The sequence below is a fragment of the Monodelphis domestica genome, chromosome 2, assembly GCF_027887165.1.
Source record: "Monodelphis domestica isolate mMonDom1 chromosome 2, mMonDom1.pri, whole genome shotgun sequence".
Lineage (NCBI taxonomy): Eukaryota > Metazoa > Chordata > Mammalia > Didelphimorphia > Didelphidae > Monodelphis > Monodelphis domestica.
Window position 1 is genome coordinate 34,509,868 of NC_077228.1, and position 17,142 is coordinate 34,527,009.

Genomic DNA, 17,142 nt, shown 5'->3' on the forward strand with positions numbered 1-17,142 from the left:
TGGAGGCTCAGACCTGGCTCCATTCAAAAATGTACAAAAGGAGGTGGGGTGGCTCAGTGGATGGAGAGCCAGCCCTAGAAATGGGAGGGCCTGGGTTCAAATCTGACCTCAGACACTTCCTAGCTGTGTGAGCCTGGAGAAGTCACTTAACCCCCAACTGCCTAGTCCTTGCTGCCCTTCTGTTTTAGAATTGATGGTAAGTCAGAAAGGGATGGAGTCCCCTGGCTAGGGTGGGTGAGGGAATGGCATTATTCAATTTTAACAAACAAGAAAAAACATTTGATGAGACAACTTCCTTTTTCCTTGTTTGCCTGAATTTACTGGCAGCAAAACCTGTAGGAAAGTGAGGCAGACGGTGCCCAGCTGTACAGGGGACAAGGAGGGTGGCAAGGCCCTGGGGCCCAAGCAAGAAAGGTTAGTGACAAGCCATGGGAACCTCCTGGGCCTCCTGCCCAACAACTGAGGCTTCGGAGGCTAAGGGCAGGCATCTTTCTTTATTCCTCCTGCTCCCCTCTCCCCTGCCTTCCACAGGACCCAGGACCCACGGCAGAGGCGGAGCAGGCCCGTGTCCTGAGGGGCCAGGGAGGGCAGAGGCCTCCCCGTGGCAGGCCTCAGCTAGCTTGAGGGTCGTCTCCCTGGATGGGAGGCTCAGTTGCTGCTCTCTAGCTCCTTCTCGCTGTCCAAGGAAGGCAGCCTCCCGGGGGGGTGCAGCCCTAGGATCAACTCCTGTTCCAGGATGTGGTCTCGGAGGCGCCGGATCTCCAGGCGCTGCATCTCTATGATTCTCTCCGTCTCTTCTTCCTCGTGCAGTCTCAAGATCCCGGGCGTGACGGGCTTCTCCGCAGTGGTTACGACTATAAGGCAAAGAGGAGGGAGAGATCCGGCGATAACCCCAGACAGGAGGTGCAGCTACGAGGGCCAGAACATCAGACATGTCTGGGGAGGGGGGGACCCGGAAATCCCGCGCGGGAATGAGACGGCGGGGGGGGGGGTGTCCAGAACGTGACACCCCACGGTAAAACCAAGGGAGCTCAAAGGCTGGGCACCGCAGAGAAGAGACCCAGAGGCCTGGAATGTGAGACAAAGGCGCAAGGCCAGAGGCGACAGGAAGCCAGGCCCTGGAGGAGGTGCGGACATCCAGAGGAGCAGAGATGGGGATCATGGGATGGGACTGAGGGCCCCAGAAGATCTAACAAGGGACTCCATCTGGGGATCCAGACTGCGGCAGGGGCCCAGGGACGTGTGTGTGTGTGTGTGTGTGTGTGTGTGTGTGAAACACCAGGCCTGTGTGTGTGATGTGTGTGTGGTATGTGTGTGATGTGTGTGGTATGTGTGTGTATGTATGGTGGTGTGTGTGTGTGATATGTGTGTGGTGTGTGTGTGTGATGTGTGTGGTGTGTGTGTGTGTGATGTGTGTGTATGGTGTGGTGTGTGTGTGAGATGTGTGTGGTGTGGTGTGTATTATGTGTGTGTGGTATGTGTGTGTATGGTGGTGTGTATGTGTGGTGTGTGTGATGTGTTTAGACACATGTGTGGTGATGTGTATGTGTTAAGACACCAGGCCCGTGTGTGTGTGTGTGTGTGTGTGTGTGTGTGTTTAGACACCAGGTGTGTGTGTGTGTATGTGGTGAAGGTCATATTCTCAAATAATTAAATCTTGATCCTTTTGCTACAGCCCTTCCTAAATCTTGTTACCCTGAGTAGGGTGGAGATTGTAAGTTCTAAGACCTGGTTCTGTCATTCCAAGTATCTCTATTGTATCAATTCTAAAATCAATCATGACTCAAAGAACTTCCTGTTCTATGCTTAAGCATAGGTCAAAGCCCTTTCCATTGTTTAGCAAAAGGTTTCTGTCCTAAAATAGTCTTAGGTAGGGAGGAGAAGGACCCTCCCATGCCAAGGGTTTCACATTCCAATAGAGTTTCTTACTATCAGTAGGAAATTTTTTCCAGTATGAAATTTCCCAATGGGGAAATTTCCAACATTTATAAGTCTAAGAAATTTTAAGGTTTACAGTGGGGTGTGTGTGTGTTTAGACACCAGGCCCGGCCAGCAGGGCCTTTCCCCACTTCCTGCCTGGCTCAGCCTCCTGACAGCGGAAAGCCCGAGGACCCAATGGCCCAGGCTCACCTGCTTCTGGCGTCTCGGTGTGTCGAAGCTTTTTGGTGAGTCTCAGGGCCGACTCGAGGTCGTGCACCTGCGTGCGGGTGATCTTCAGCTCCCTGCGCAGCTCGTTGATCTCCTTGATCAAACTCACGTTTTCCTGCACAAGAGAAGGCGGCCACCCTCGTCAGCCCCTTCGGGACAGCAGGGTCCCCTGGGAGCGGGGGTCTGGCTGGGGGGACTCGGCCTGGGGCAGTGGGGGTCAGCGCTCTCATCACTGCCCAGTCACCCTGGGCCTGGGCAGTGGGTACCTGCATGATCCGGACGTTGTCGGAGCGGTGCAGCTCGTTCTCCTTGAGCACCTTCTTCTTGAGGGTGGCCAGGTTCCTCTCCAGGTGCTCCCTCTGCCTGATGTACTCCTGCTGCAGGTCTGTGTCCACCCCCACGATCTCCACCTGAGAGGGGGGCAGCAGGGCAGGCCAGGTGGGCGGGGGGGACACCTGGCCAGCGGGGGCCGAGGAGGGCGCTTGGGGGTCCCACTCACCATGTCGGCCTGCTGGACGTACTTTTCAAAGAGGTTGCGGATCCTGTCCTTCAGCTGCCGGGGCTCCTGGATGAAGCCCACGCAGTTGTGAAGGTCGATCTTGAACCTCTTAACCAGGGCTTCCATGTCCCGCTCCTGAAAGAAGCCCCCACACTCAGCAGCTGGCTGGGGCAGGCAGAGGCCTGGAGTGTAACATCATAGGCACCTGAGGGTGGGGGAGCTCTGCTCCCGTGTCCCACCCAACCCCCTCCCTCCTCATCAGGGAGTCAGGCACCTTCCCCTCATCTGAGCCCTACTGCGCCAGGACCAACATCTGCTCATCTCTAGGTCAGGGCTCTGGCCCTCAGCCGGTACCTTCTGCCGCTCTCGGCGCATCTCCTGGTCTGTAGCCCTGAGCTTCTGCCACAACTCCGTGATATTTAATTCCAGCTGGGTGTTCTGTTTGTGGAAGCGCTCTAACTCGGCCTCCATCTACAGAAAAGGAGGAAGAGAAGGAAGGCCTCGAGTGAAGTGGCACAAGCCAGGGGGCATTTATTCAGCATCCCCTGTTCTGGGTAAGAGAAATACAAAAACAAAAGCAAAAGTCTGGGTACTCGAGGAGCCTACACAGGGCAAAGGGAACAGGGAAGAGAAATATATTTAGAAAATTGAACTCAAAGTAATTGGGCCTAAAGTAGGAAAGGCTTCCTGGAGTTGATGCCTGAATGAAGCTTCCAAGGTGTTCCAAGAACAGTTGAGGAAGGAGGGCATTCCAGGCAGCTGGGACAGTCTGGGTAAAGGTATGGAGATAGGAGATGGGAGATGGGGTGCCGTGGCATGTACTACACAGCAAGCAGGCTGGGCTGTTTGAAACAGAAGGTGTAAAGTGTATAAAAGGAAAAGACCAAAGCAATGAAAAAATTGAATTTTGAAGAAAAGTCTCAGAAGAAGAGCAGATGGAACCCCAGCTGAAATTGAGGAATGGTATGAAATTTTCCAGCCAGGCTCAAAAGGCAGTTGGGGGAAAACCAGGAGTTCTTGTCTTTGGCTCTAGGAGCTGAGAAGGAGAGAACTACCCTTGGCTGTGAAGATACACATTCCTCAATCCTTTTACCTGAGCAGCAGAAGATCTTATCTCTCAACTATTGACATCTTTAGGATAAAGACTCCTTTTTCCCTTAGGGGAACCCAGAGCTTATTTCTAAAGAAGACTCCCCTGGTTCAGACCTTCAAGATTGGTACAGGGAAAATAGCTAGGGATTTCCTTATCCCCCTGTCCTCATTACCATTCAACCCTTTATACCCAAATAAATAGAAAATCTTGATTTTAATAGAGACTTCAATCAGAGTCAATGTGTTAGGAGGGGAACTTCAAAACATCATTTCAAGAAGGAGGGCTGAAGGGAATTTCACTTACCCTTTTAGTCCAATTCAGAACTGACTCCATTTGTTAACAGCTCAACTTGGGGGATGGGGAGGAAGGAAGTGTTACCTTATAATTATTCCCCAAGTAGCTAAACTTTGGTTCCTTCTTCAAGTCCCCCACTAATACAAAAGGAGATGAAGTGCCAGCCAGACACTTCCTAGCTGGGTGACCCTGGGCAAGTCACTTAACCCCTCATTGTCTAGCCCTTACCACTCTTCTGCCTTGAAACCAATACACAGGATTGATTCTAAGATGGAAGGTAAGAAGAAGAAAAAAAAGAATGAATGAGTCAAAGACCAAATCGTAGAAACAATAATTTCGTTAAATAGAATGGAAACAAGGAGACAATATACTAAAATTTATGGGATGCAGTCAAAACTAAAATGTATATCTCTAATTGCTTACTTTAATAAAAGAGAGAAAAGAGCAGATCAATGAATTGGGCATGTAACTAAAAAAACTGGAAAAGGGCCAAATTAAAAATCTCCAAATAAATACCAGATTGGAAATCTTACAAGTCAAAGAAGAGATAAATAAAATGGAAAATAAGAAGACCATTAAACTAACAAATAAAGCCTGGAACTCCCCATCTTGTCCAGGGTGGAAGTGCAGGGGCCACTTGGGGAACTGAACTCACTCGTGACCAGTGGGGGACCTTTTACCTCTTCTGATTTCAGCCTGAACTGGTCGGCCCTCCAATCTGTGTAGCCCACTGTAGCAGCCCAGAGCTCTCTGATCAAGAAAACCCCCCTGGGGAAGCCAGTTGTCTCAGGGGATAGTGTTGAACCTGGAGAGGGGAGGTCCTGGGGTAAAATCTGGCCTCAGACACTCCCTAGCTGTGGGACCCTTGGCAAGTCTCTTAATCCCAAATGCCTAGCCATTACTACTCTTCTGCCATATATGGTATTGCTTCTAAGATGGAAGAGAAAAGGTAGATAAAAGGTTTAAAAAAAATAAAAAAGGGACCCACCCACGTCAGCTGCCCAGGCAGCTGGGATTCCAGGTGTGCCACCATACCCAAACCTCTAATAAATTCCACACTTTCCTTTCCTAATCCTACCCACAACAAGCAGTTATAACTAATGACGTCACTCCTTCCTCAATAAATTCCAATGGCTCCTTATCATCTCCAAGATCAGATATAATGCAATCTCTGACAAGTCCTTCATGATGAATCTCCTGACACCCTACACCCCCTGGATTCTAAAGTCTGGGCACACTGGCTTCCTGGCTGGGCCTCTAATCTAACACTCTATTTCCCTCCTCTGGACCTTTGTACTGGCTGAGCCCCATGACTGGAGTGCTCTTCCTCCTTATCTCAGCCTCCTGACTGTCCTGCCCTTCCTGTTTGTGCCTTCCCTTTGGGATTACTTCCATTTTTATTGTGGATATTGCATGCCTGCTGTCTCTCCCTAGAGTATGAGGTGAGCTCCTCCAGGGCAGAGATATTTTTTTAACCTTTTTTCTTTTCCTTGGTGCCTAGAACATTGTTGTTTGATCATTTTTGTTGTGTCTTAATTTTTTTGTGACTCCATTTGGGGTTTTCTTGGCAGAGATCCTGGGTGGTTTACCATTTCCTTTTCCAGATCATTTAACAGATGAGGAAAGTGAAGTCAACAGGATGAAGGGACTTATCCACGGTAACAGTTAGTATCCAAGAATGGATTAGAACTCACAAAGATGAGTCTTCCTGGCTTGCACCACCTGGCTGCCGGGCACATAGTAGAGGCTAAGTAAATGCTAGTTAGAAGGGGCAGCTGGGTGGCTCAGTGGATGGAGAGCCAGGCCTAAAGATGGGAGGTCCTGGGCTCAAATCTGGTCTCAGATACTTCCTACCTGGGTGACCCTGGGGAAGTCACTTAACCCCAATGGCCCAGCCCTTACCACCTTTCTGCCTTGGAGCTAATACTTTGGATCGATTCTGAGACAGAAGGCAAAGATTTTTTAAAATGCTTGTTGAGTGACTCTCAAAACTTCCCTGCTGGCTTGTGCTTTCTTCTGAACTTCTATCTTCTTCCCACAACAGAGAAAAGAAACCCCTCCTAACAAATAGGCTCCGTCAAGGCCACCAGCGTCCTGGAGGTCTGGGGTCTGTTCCTCGGCTCCGCCTCTCCGGCAGGTCATGAGGTAATTAATAAGCCTCCAAGCAGGTCCTGTGAAGGCAGGGTCGGCTCTGGGTTCTTTGGCTGGTTCTGAGCCTCCCGCTTTCCAAGTTCTTCTAGAGTTGTCATCTTAGTCTACATTGTTCTGCTGCTTCTGCTTCCTTCTCTCGGGGCTGAGTGTGTGTTGGGAGCTGTGCCAGGGGGACTGTGTAGTCTGAAGCTGAAGTTGTTGGTCCGTGGGTCCAGGAGGCTGCTGGGGGAAATGGGATGAGATTGGCTCTTCTTGGCCTGGGAAGACGGAAGGAGGAGGTGCAGTGGGAGCTGGTGTCAGGAAGGCAGCTGAGAAGCTTCTGAAGAATGAGCGCTGGCTGGGGGTGGTGGTGGTGGTGTTAAGTGTATGGATTCCAAGGCAGAAGAGCAGCAAGGGCTAGACAATGGGGGCTAGGTGACTTGTCCAGGGTCCCACAGCCAGGAAGGATCCAAGGTAGAACTTGAACTCAGGTTTTCTTGACTTCAGGTTCAGTGCTCTAGCCATGCAATACCAGAATCTGTGAGTTCAGAAAATTCTAGACCAGTTCATTAAAGAGCCAGTTGGCTGAACACCCAGAAAGGGAAGTAATAATTACAAAGAACCTACCTGGCTTCATCAGGAATAGGGCATGCCAGGCTGGCCTCATTTCCCTTTTTTTCTAGGATTGCCAGACTGGCAGATGATGAAGATGATGCTGGGGAGAGAGTCTACTCGGATTTTAACAAAGCTTTTGATAAAGCCTCTCACGGTATTTTGGTAGAGAAGATAGAGAGATGTGCAGGAGCCAATAATGCTCTTGGATGGATTCAGGATGGGTGGGATGGTAGGACGCCCCACTGCCAATGGGAAGAGATGGGGAGTAGAGGGCTCCAGGATTGGGGCTGGGCCCTGGGCTACCGGAACAATTTATTAAATTATTTAAGTTAATTAGCTAATTTAATAAACAACAAATTAATACTTAAAGAATAGTCACACCGTTAACTATGAAGCTATTTCTAAAAATGTTTAATGTTAAAAGTGTTCAACTATTTATAAAGATATTCATGGCCCTCATTAAGGCATAGATCATATGCTCATCAAATCTGCATTTGAACCCAAGTTGGAAGAGAAAGTCCATCAGTCGGCTAGGATTCTTAAACGTCTGCTATGGGCCAGGTGCCAAGCTACGTGCGGAGATGCAAAGAAAGGAAAAACTAGTCTCCTTGAGGAGCCCCCGGTCTCATGGAGGACATAAAACCATTCGAATAGAGAGGTGCGAATAAACTCTAACCAGGATAAATTGGAAATGATCCCTACGAGGAGGGCATACACTGGTCTGCTCCAGAAGGATTGTGACAGGCTAGAGTCTTGGGTTGAATCTAAGAAGACACAATAATGGGAATCAAGGAGACCTTACCGCTGGGTACAAAACAGGGATCCCCAGCACAGCGAGACAGCGGGAGCTCTGGGGGTGTAGTGAGTGGGTAGGGATGGGATCTTGGGCTGCCCTGAGAAGGGCATCTACTCCAGGGGTAGGGAGGTTGGTGACTCTCTCTTTGCTCTGGAGTCTGAATGGCAGCTTGGCAGGGGTCTGGAATCAGGAAGACCCGACGTCAGCCTGGCCTCCAACACTAGCTATATGACCGTCGGCAAGTCACTTCATCCCTGTCTGCCTTAGTTACCTCATCTGTAAAATAAGGATAATAATAGTACCTACCCCAGAGGGCAGCTGTATCCAATGAAATATTTGTAAGGTGTTCTGCAAGCCTTAGAACGCTATATAAATGCTGCCATTATAATATTGTGTTTACTTTGTTTGGTCCCAGAGGGCAGAACCAGGAACAATGGGGGAAAGTTGCAGAGAAGAGTTGAGGCTGGATGCCAGGAAAACTTCCCAATATCAAAATCTGTCCTAGAGCTGAAAGAAGGGGCTGCCTCATGGTGGGGAGATCTCTTCCCCTGCAAGTCTCCAAGAAGAGGCTGCTTAGCGCCCTTTGGGCAGGGATGTTCTAGGGGGATTTCTTTGGGGTATGTGCGGACTTTGGGGTCCCGGCTCCCTTCCAGCTTCCCTGTTCTGTGATTCATTGCCTTCTAGGCCAGAGATGATCAGCTTTTCAAGCTAGAACAGCAGTGAAGCCTCACAGATAGCAGAGGGTCAAGGACAGAAGACTGGGCAGCCCTCAGACCAGGCGTCTACTGGGTTCTTTTGCAGCAGAGGAAGAACTTACATGTTGGTTTCAAGAGCATTCAGGAGGACATGTTGGATCTAGGCACAGCCGTGGGCTGTGCCCTATTTTTTGTCAGTGCCTCAGATGGATGGCTGTGCTCTGGCTCATTGCATCAGCAGATGAGAACACATAAGGCACCAGAGTCAAGCCGGCTCCCAAAGAATCCCAACAGGCTCAAGCCTTGGCCTGGACCTAAGAAGGTGTAATTCAATAGGGATCAATCTAATGTCTTATAAAAAGAAAAATCAACTCCACAAGCACAGGATGGGGGAAGGCTGGTTGGATGGCAGGGGCCCTGAGAAAGATTGAGGGGGTCTGAATGGACCACAAGCTCAGAGTCAGCAGATTGACAGGGCATCAAAAAGGGGAATGTGGGGGAATCTCAGAAGAGTTGTGATGGTCCCTGGAAGACTGTTCAGTTCAGGGCACTGCGACTTGAAGAGGCATTGACAAGCTGGAGGGTGTTCTGTAGTAAGGGATTTTAGCAGGAGCCAGCTGACAGCAAGAGATCCCACAAACCAACATTCCACACAGAACTCTCAAGAGCTGGGGAACTGAGCATACAGGCAGTTTTTCTGAGAACAGTTGGTAGACTCTCAAAGGAGAGTGTTCTCTAGCTGTCAAGAGAGCCCAGAGGGTGTCTGGCATTTCTGGGGTGGATCCAGACAACCAGTGATTCCTTCTTCTTTGGCTTTCTTAATATTCTCCTGTCTTTGCTGCTGTTGCCACAGAGAAGTAGATTTCACAGTGCTGGTGACTTACTACTGGAACTACTGCTTGAATCAAAGAGGACTCCTGTATTGTGAGATTCTTTGGTCCTTGTCCATATTCCTACCAAATCCCCCTAACCTTAATTACTACTTTAAGAATTTATAGTTAATAATATCTATAATTAATATATATTAATATAATATAATATATATAATAAATAGTTTAGAATAATTATATAAGTGGTAAGGGTTGTAATCTCTGTTTTGGGTTAGAAGTTAGGTATTCCCTGATCCCCTTTTCCCTTCTCCCTTTAGCAAAATAAACTTGTTATTTTATATATTATATAGTTAGTTTTGAACCCTTTCTTTTAACTCACATATTACAGTTCAGAGGAGGGAGGACTGGGTGGTGAAAGGCTTCCTACCACCCTGGAGAACAGAAGACAGCTAGTGACTCAGGAGACAGAGAGCCAGCCCTGGAGGTCCTGGGTTCAAATCTGGCCTCAGATACTTCCTAACTATGTGACCCTGGGCAAGTCACTTAACTCCCAAAATGCCTTTGCCAGTACTCTTCCTTGGAACCAACACTTAGTATTGATTCTAAGACAGAAGGTTGGAGGATGAGAGGAGGAAGTAGAGGAGGAGAAAAAGAGGAGAAGGCTCCCAGGAATATAGGGCTGACCTCTTGCCCCTGAAGGCCCAGTGAAGAAGGAGGATCAGCTTCATTATGCCTGGCTCCAGGAGGCACAATGAGGAACACCTGGGAAAGTTGTAGAGAGCCAGATCTTGGCTCTGTGTCATTTCTCCATGAGGAAAGAGCTGCCTGGGAAAGTGGCAGGGGCTTGTCCTCTCTTGGAGGCCTTCATCTAGAGGCAGTCCAGGCCCCCCCCCCCCCATCCCAGGGTTGGGGCCAGAGTCTGTGCCCAGGGGGAGGGCCTTGTCCCAGCTTGCTCAGGCAGTGAGCATCAGAGGTGGCAAGGCTAGTGTGTCATAGGGGAGACTCCCCCTAACAGAACTTTGTAAGCCCTCAGGGCTTATCCCCACTGCTCAGAGACTGAAGAAGCAGAAGGAAGAAGATGGAGACCAAGAAATCCAAGACATCAAAACCAAACCTGAGGGAAAACTCAGGGATGAAAAGGAAGCCAACATGTGGCTCAAAGGAGAAACTGGCATCACATGGAAGGGGAGGCCCCTTGCTCTGTGGCGAGGAGCTGAGAGGGGCAGAGGGCACGGGATGGCTGAGGAGGGCCCACAGGCTGAGTAGGAGGGTGTATGTGGTGCCTGGTCAGTTGGGCAGGATCCCTTCCTACAAAGGTGCTGGGATGCCCTGGGGAGTCTTGGCCAAACCCCTTCTCTGAGCTTCTGCCTGGGGATGCTGAGGCCTGTGTGACCCTGAAAGTGCTGAAGAGATGGACCTGCTGTGGGGCCTGAAGGAAACCCTCTGGACCCTCCCAACGGAATCACAGAATTCACTTTCTCAGCTGTGTCCTCCAAGGGTGCAGGTGCTGTCCCTCCAGCTGGGGGCTGCCATAGGGAGGGCAGAGGCCTGCCCAGAGGGGCGACCTGCAGGGAATGGGGAGCAGCTAACCTCTTGGATCTGCTCCTTCATGGCCTTGATCTCATTCTCCCTGGGCTCGATCTGTTTCTTCAGCTCCTTAATTTTGTAATCCAGCACAAACTTGAATTTCTCTAGTTCTTGGTTCTTTTTTTTCAGGTCATAGATTCTTCTCTCCTGAAGAGAAAAGGGTGGTAAAGACTCCTGTAAGGACTTGGGGAGCCCTCCCCTCTGCTCCCTGAACAGGCTGGGCCTGGACACCATGGAGGGGAAGCTCCTCTGTGGGGCAGGAGGTGAAGGGGCATGCTCTAGGGGCAGCCCCTTGGCCAGGGGCAATCAAGCTGGGGCTAGATACTGGGCTCAGCTGCTTGGGCACCTTGTCCTGGATCGTCTCGTCCCTCTCCTGAATCTCCCGCTTCAGGCCTTGGATATCCTTCTCCAGGGACTTGATGACACCTTGGAGTTTCAACTGCTCCATCTTCAGGGCCTCGATGTCCGTGCTGCGCTCCTCAATCTCCTTCTGCAAGCTGCTGAACTGAACCCCCCTCCCCCGGGGGACAGTTGCTGACCCGAATCCCTGGGTGTCCCTAGTGGCTCCCTGCCCAGGGATGGCCCCGGAGCATCACGTGTACTGGGCAGGACTCCAGGTGGTGTGTGAGTGCCAGGAGTGTCGGGGGGGCGGGGCTGGTGAGGATGAGGAATCCCTTTGGGCAGTCAGAAGTGGCCCAGGGATGTGGCCCGGTGATGGTGGGCTGGGGGCCTGCTGTCCCGGGACCAGCCTGGATGAGCTTGGGGGGCTCATCACTGGCTCTAGCAGCTCTCATGGACCACGGCCTAAGGCTGAGTCTCAAGGACTGAGTCCTGGATCCTTGCAGCATGGATGGGTCAGGTATGTGGCATATTTAGATTGCTGATAGTCTCTGAAGCTCCCCCAGGACAAGCTGGAAATGTGGGGCCAGGAGGCTGGGAACGAGCCGTGGCTAAAGCTCTGGGCAGACCACAAGGAGAGGCCGGGCTCTGCTCTGGGCCCCTCCTTTTAGGAGGGAGATGCCACAAGATGGGGAAGGGGCCTGGCAAGCTAGCCTGAAGGAGGATGGGTGGAAGGAGTCAGGTCTGTGTAGCCTGCAGCAGAGGAAAGGGCTCTGGGCCGTTTCGGGTGCTCACACAACACGCGCTGCTGGCCATGAATCAATGTTTGTGGAGGGAGTGAATGGAGAGGCTGGCCCAGAAGGACAAAGGGCCAAAGAAAGGGAAGCCAGGCCAGCGGGCACAGCCTGCAGCCCCTCGTGGGCCGTCCTCTTGGGCCAGAGGCTCCTCTCCGCCCCCCTCAACCCTCACCTTCTTCCGCATGATGCCCGTTTCTCCTTTGAGCCGCAAGTTGGCTTCTTTTTCGTCTCGGAGCTTTTTCTCGTATTTGGTTTTGATGTCCTGGATTTCTCGGTCTTCGTCTTCTTCAATCTGTTTCTTTGTCTCTTCAAACTCTCGCAGTTGTTGCCTCGCATCATCCTGAGCCTGGCTCAGAGATCGGGGTTAGGGGAGGACAGAAGGGAGAAGGAGGGTCCAGACAAGGGCCTGGGCCAGGGGCCCCAGCTTTGCCTTACTCCCTGGATGTGCTGGGAATGGGTAAGAGGCCACAGGCAAGCTCCCGCCCTGTGCTCCCTGTGCGCCGGGGGGTCACCCCGTGATGCCTCCTGCCCAAGGGGCCCTCGTTCCCTCCCCGTGGCCAGGCCAGTGAGGCCTGTCAGCAGCCGCAGCCCACCTCTTCCAGCAGGCTGGTCTTCTCGTGGAGCTTGGCCTCGTAGTACTCGGTCAGCTCCTCCAGCGCCTGGCTCTTGGTCTCCTCGTTGTCCCGGAGCTGTTTCTCATATTCTTCTTGCATCCGCTGAGACTTGAGCTGCAGCTCCTGGTACTTCTCATATTCCAGCAGCAGCTTCTGGTTGTTACAGCACTCTGGAAGGGACGGCGGCAGACGCGGACCGTGAACGTGGCCCTGCTCCGTGGGGCCGGGACTAGCTGCCCACGGCGGCCCCCCGAGTCACCTCCTCCCAAAGGGCAGGGCCAAGGGAGGGGGTGCCGCACAAGCGCTGCCGGTGTGCGGCGGGCCCGGTACGGAGCTCCAAGCTGCAGTCAGAGGTCGACCCTGCCCAGACTGGCCAGACATCCACACATGACTGAGGGACAAAGTGGGACACAGACGGTGAAGGAGAGACGCGGGACAGAGGCCGTGAACAATAGCTTTTGGCTAGACTTGGGAGGAGTGAGGGCCTGGAAGGGGGGGGGATCCTGGGGGACGCGGAGAGGAGGAGGAAGGAGCCCCTGCAGGGAACCGGCAGTCCTGCTGTCTGTGTCACTTTCGTGGGCACCATGCACGAGCAAAGGTGGAGAGGGGCAAGAGGACAGGAGGAGTCAGGGCTGGCAGCCCCAGGAGAAGGGAAGGCCTTCCAGGAGCTCGAAGATCTCCGGGTCAAGATGGACTTGTCCAAGCTCCTCCCACAGGGGAGCAGAAGCTGACCAGAGGGCGGAGTTGGGGCCATTTGGCCAGCGAGTGGGAGTACTCTGGGCTGCCGAAGTACCTGCCCAAGCAGATGACTCCTACCCTTCTGGGGTCACGTAGGCACAAGTGATATTGCTGGCAGGAACCTAGAAAGCGGCACCAGAAGAACAGAGTCCTGAGCAAGAGATGGGTGACCGGGGGCACCGGGGATGCTTCCCTCACAGCTGCCCATCAGCCAGGGAATGAGGAAGACAAGAGCTGACCCTGGCAGTGAATGGAGGTCCGCAAAGAGGTCCAGACCACAGCTTCGAGGACAAGAGAGTCCTAACAAGGCGGGGGGGGGGGGGAATGGGATGGTCCTTGTGGGGTGTCTTGCAAAGGGAATCTGTGACGCTTTAAAGAAGGCTGGAGGAGGGAGAACACGGTCTCCGCGTGGCCACCAGACGAGGCCTTCCGGCTCCAACAAAAGGAGAGAAGAGCAGCACAGACTCGAAGGCCACAGGGCCGAGATCCTACAAGGGAGCCAGCGGTCAGGCCTGGGGCGGGAGGGCCCAGGGATCCGACCCAAGGAGACGAGGGAGGCCTCAAAGGCATCCCCGAGACTTGGTGGGACAAAACAGGCCCCGCTTGGTACGGTGCCTTTCCATCCCCAGCGAGCAGCAGGGCCCTTGGCACACCAGATGTTCAAGGGTTACTGAACTGGTCTATGCTCTGGACATGTAGCAGTCAACAAACTGGTTCTCACCAGGTGTATGCTTGCTGGGCTAAGATATGAAGGCAAAAAGCAGGCCCTGCTCTCAGGAGCTCACAGTTGAACAGGGGAGACAATGTCTAAATGACAAGACTGGGAGGTAATGTTGGAGGAGGCCCAGTCGTGTGGTGGCAGCACTGGATCTGGAAGAAGCTCCTTCAGAAGACAGGAGGTAAACGGAGTCTTGAAGGAAGCCAAGGAAGCCGAGGCCATCCCACAGATCCGTTGCTGCAGCCCCCTCATTTCACAGAAGAAAAATCCAAGATAGCGATTAAGGCACCGGCCCACACAGGGTCTCCAGGAGGGAAACAGCAGGCCAGCAGGATGGTTCAGCTTCTCTGCCTCATTCCTCTGGGGGGTGAGGGGAGGTGCCTGGGCTCCCCCAGTTCCCCAGTATCTATCCCTGGCAGGCCTTGAAGCCAGGCCTCCCTGATTCCCAAGTCAGCTCTCCAACCAGACTGTACCCTGCCTTTCTGCGTCCAAAATATGCAAAAGAAACCGGTAGCCCACCTCCTGCCATGCCGACAGAGCAAGAAAGACTTGGGGGAGGGGCTGAGCTGCTGCTGGGCAGAGAAACAGATTCCCAAGTTTAAATTCTGACCCCGACCTGGAGTCTAAGAGGGTTTGAAGGAAGAAGCAGGAAGCTGTGAGGGGGAGCCCCTGGGGATGGCTGCCAGCATGGACGGATGGTCTGAGGACATCTGAACTGGGGTGAAGGGATGACGCACACCTCTGTGCAGGCACAAGCCAGACACCCTTTCTCCCTTCCTCTGTCCCTGGGTGGGGACTCTGGGCTGCTCTCTGGGGCTTGGGAAGATTTAGTGTTCACTGTCACTTCTGAGCTGTTAGACCCAGAAGAGGGTGTGTGTGTGTGTGTGTGTGTGTGTGTGTGTGTGTGTTATAGGGTCACACCTGCAGACTCCATGTGTGTGTGTGTGAGATAGGGTCACACCTGCAGTGTGTGTGTGTGTGAGAGATAGAGGGTCACACCTGCAGACTCCATGTGTGTGTGTGTGAGATACAGGGTCACACCTGCAGACTCCATGTGTGTGTGTGTGTTATAGGGTCACACCTGCAGAATGTGTGTGTGTCTTATAGGCTCCTACCTGCTGTGTGTGTGTGTGTGTGTGAGATATAGGGTCACACCTGCAGTGTGTGTGTGTGTGTGAGAGAGATAGAGGGTCACACCTGCAGTGTGTGTGTGAGAGATAGAGGGTCACACCTGCAGTGTGTGTGTGTGTGATATAGGGTCACACCTGCAGAATGTGTGTGTGTCTTATAGGGTCACACCTGCAGTGTGTGTGAGAGATAGAGGGTCACACCTGTAGTGTGTGTGTGTATGTGAGAGATAGAGGGTCACACCTGCAGTGTGTGTGTGTGTGAGAGATAGAGGGTCACACCTGCAGTGTGTGTGTGTATGTGAGAGATAGAGGGTCACACCTGCAGTGTGTGTATGTGTGATATAGGGTCACACCTGCAGAATGTGTGTGTGTGATATAGGGTCACACCTGCAGTGTGTGTGTGTGAGATAGAGGGTCACACCTGCAGTGTGTGTGTGTGTGTGAGAGAGATAGAGGGTCACACCTGCAGTGTGTGTGTGTGTGTGAGAGATAGAGGGTCACACCTGCAGTGTGTGTGTGTGTGATATAGGGTCACACCTGCAGAATGTGTGTGTGTGATATAGGGTCACACCTGCAGTGTGTGTGTGTGAGATAGAGGGTCACACCTGCAGTGTGTGTGTGTGTGAGAGATATAGGGTCACACCTGCAGTGTGTGTGTGTGTGAGAGAGATAGAGGGTCACACCTGCAGTGTGTGTGTGTCTTATAGGGTCACACCTGCAGTGTGTGTGAGAGATAGAGGGTCACACCTGTAGTGTGTGTGTGTATGTGAGAGATAGAGGGTCACACCTGCAGTGTGTGTGTGTGTGAGAGATAGAGGGTCACACCTGCAGAATGTGTGTGTGTCTTATAGGGTCACACCTGCAGTGTGTGTGAGAGATAGAGGGTCACACCTGTAGTGTGTGTGTGTATGTGAGAGATAGAGGGTCACACCTGCAGTGTGTGTGTGTGTGTGAGATATAGGGTCACACCTGCAGAATGTGTGTGTGTCTTATAGGGTCGCACCTGCAGTGTGGGAAGGTGCCAGACAGCTGAATGGATGATGGCCCACAATGGGGAGGGCTGGAGGTAGGCTGACCTCCCTCCCATCATCAGCTGCACACTGATCCAGAGGGGAGGGGATGCAGGCTTGCACCAGGGAGTGGCTGCATCAGAGGGGAGATGCTGCTGAGCTGAAATGGAAGGGCCTTGGCCATGGCTTGGCTATGGAGAATGGGGTGCAGAGAGAAGGCGGGGAGCTAATAGCCAGGCCTTGATGCTGGCTGCCCCTGCCAGTAACGGGGAAGTTAGGAAAAGGGGGGAGGTTTCAGGAGGAAAGAGAACGAGTTTGCTTTTGGACAGGTTGAGTTTATGATATCTCCCAGCCATCTGGTTTGAAATGTTCAACAGACAAGTGGAGAGAGGAGCCTGGAGGTCAGGAGAGAGGCCAGGCCGGACAGAGAATTCTGAGAACCACCCACCTAGGTGAAACCATGGGAGCTGCTGAGATAATCAAGTGAGAAAATATAGAGGGAGAAGAGAAGAGAGCCCTGGAGAGAGCCCTGGGGGACACCTGTGGTTGTGGGAATGACCTGGAGATCCAGCAAAGGACACTGAAAAGTTGCCATCAGAAAGGTAGGAGAAGAACCAGGAGGAAACAATGTCAGGAAAACCCAGAGGGGACACGTATCCAGGAAGAGGTGATCAGCAGTGTTCAAGGCTGTAGAGAGGTCAAGGAAGGTAAGGGGTAAAGAATCAGAAGAGATTTGGTAATGAAAATATTGCTGTGTGTCCCTGGGCAAGTCACTTAACCTGGTTTGCCTCAGTTTCCTCATTTGTCAAATGAGCTACAGAAGGAAATGGTCAGCCATTCCAGGATCTCTGCCAAGAAAACCCCAAATGGAGTCACAAACAGTTGGACACAACTGAAAAATGACTGAACAACCTTGCAGTTTCAGCTAAATGTTTGGATCAGAAGGCAGACCTCAGAGGAAGGGGATGGCACAAGCATTTGTTAGGCAGCTTCTATTTGCCAGGCAAAGTGCTGTATAAATATTTCTTTCTATCATTCCCCAAACTGTGGGAGGTTAGTACTATCATACCCATTTTACAGTTGGGGAAAATGAGGCTGACAGGTTAAGT

General features: G+C 52.1%; 1 protein-coding gene across 1 annotated transcript in view; it reads right to left on the reverse strand.

Annotated features, from left to right (window-relative positions):
- Positions 1 to 296: 296 nt before the first annotated feature.
- Positions 297 to 17,142, reverse strand: part of CFAP57 (cilia and flagella associated protein 57) — a 62,276-nt gene continuing 45,430 nt past the window's right edge. The window contains exons 15-23 of the mRNA XM_007480300.3: positions 12,417 to 12,607; positions 11,996 to 12,169; positions 11,034 to 11,192; positions 10,691 to 10,834; positions 3,002 to 3,118; positions 2,648 to 2,782; positions 2,415 to 2,558; positions 2,131 to 2,263; positions 297 to 854 (exon numbers count right to left, since the gene is read on the reverse strand). Coding sequence (XP_007480362.2) covers positions 649 to 854; positions 2,131 to 2,263; positions 2,415 to 2,558; positions 2,648 to 2,782; positions 3,002 to 3,118; positions 10,691 to 10,834; positions 11,034 to 11,192; positions 11,996 to 12,169; positions 12,417 to 12,607 — 1,403 coding nt within the window. The 3' untranslated portion in view covers positions 297 to 648. The remainder of the gene's footprint in view (positions 855 to 2,130; positions 2,264 to 2,414; positions 2,559 to 2,647; positions 2,783 to 3,001; positions 3,119 to 10,690; positions 10,835 to 11,033; positions 11,193 to 11,995; positions 12,170 to 12,416; positions 12,608 to 17,142) is intronic.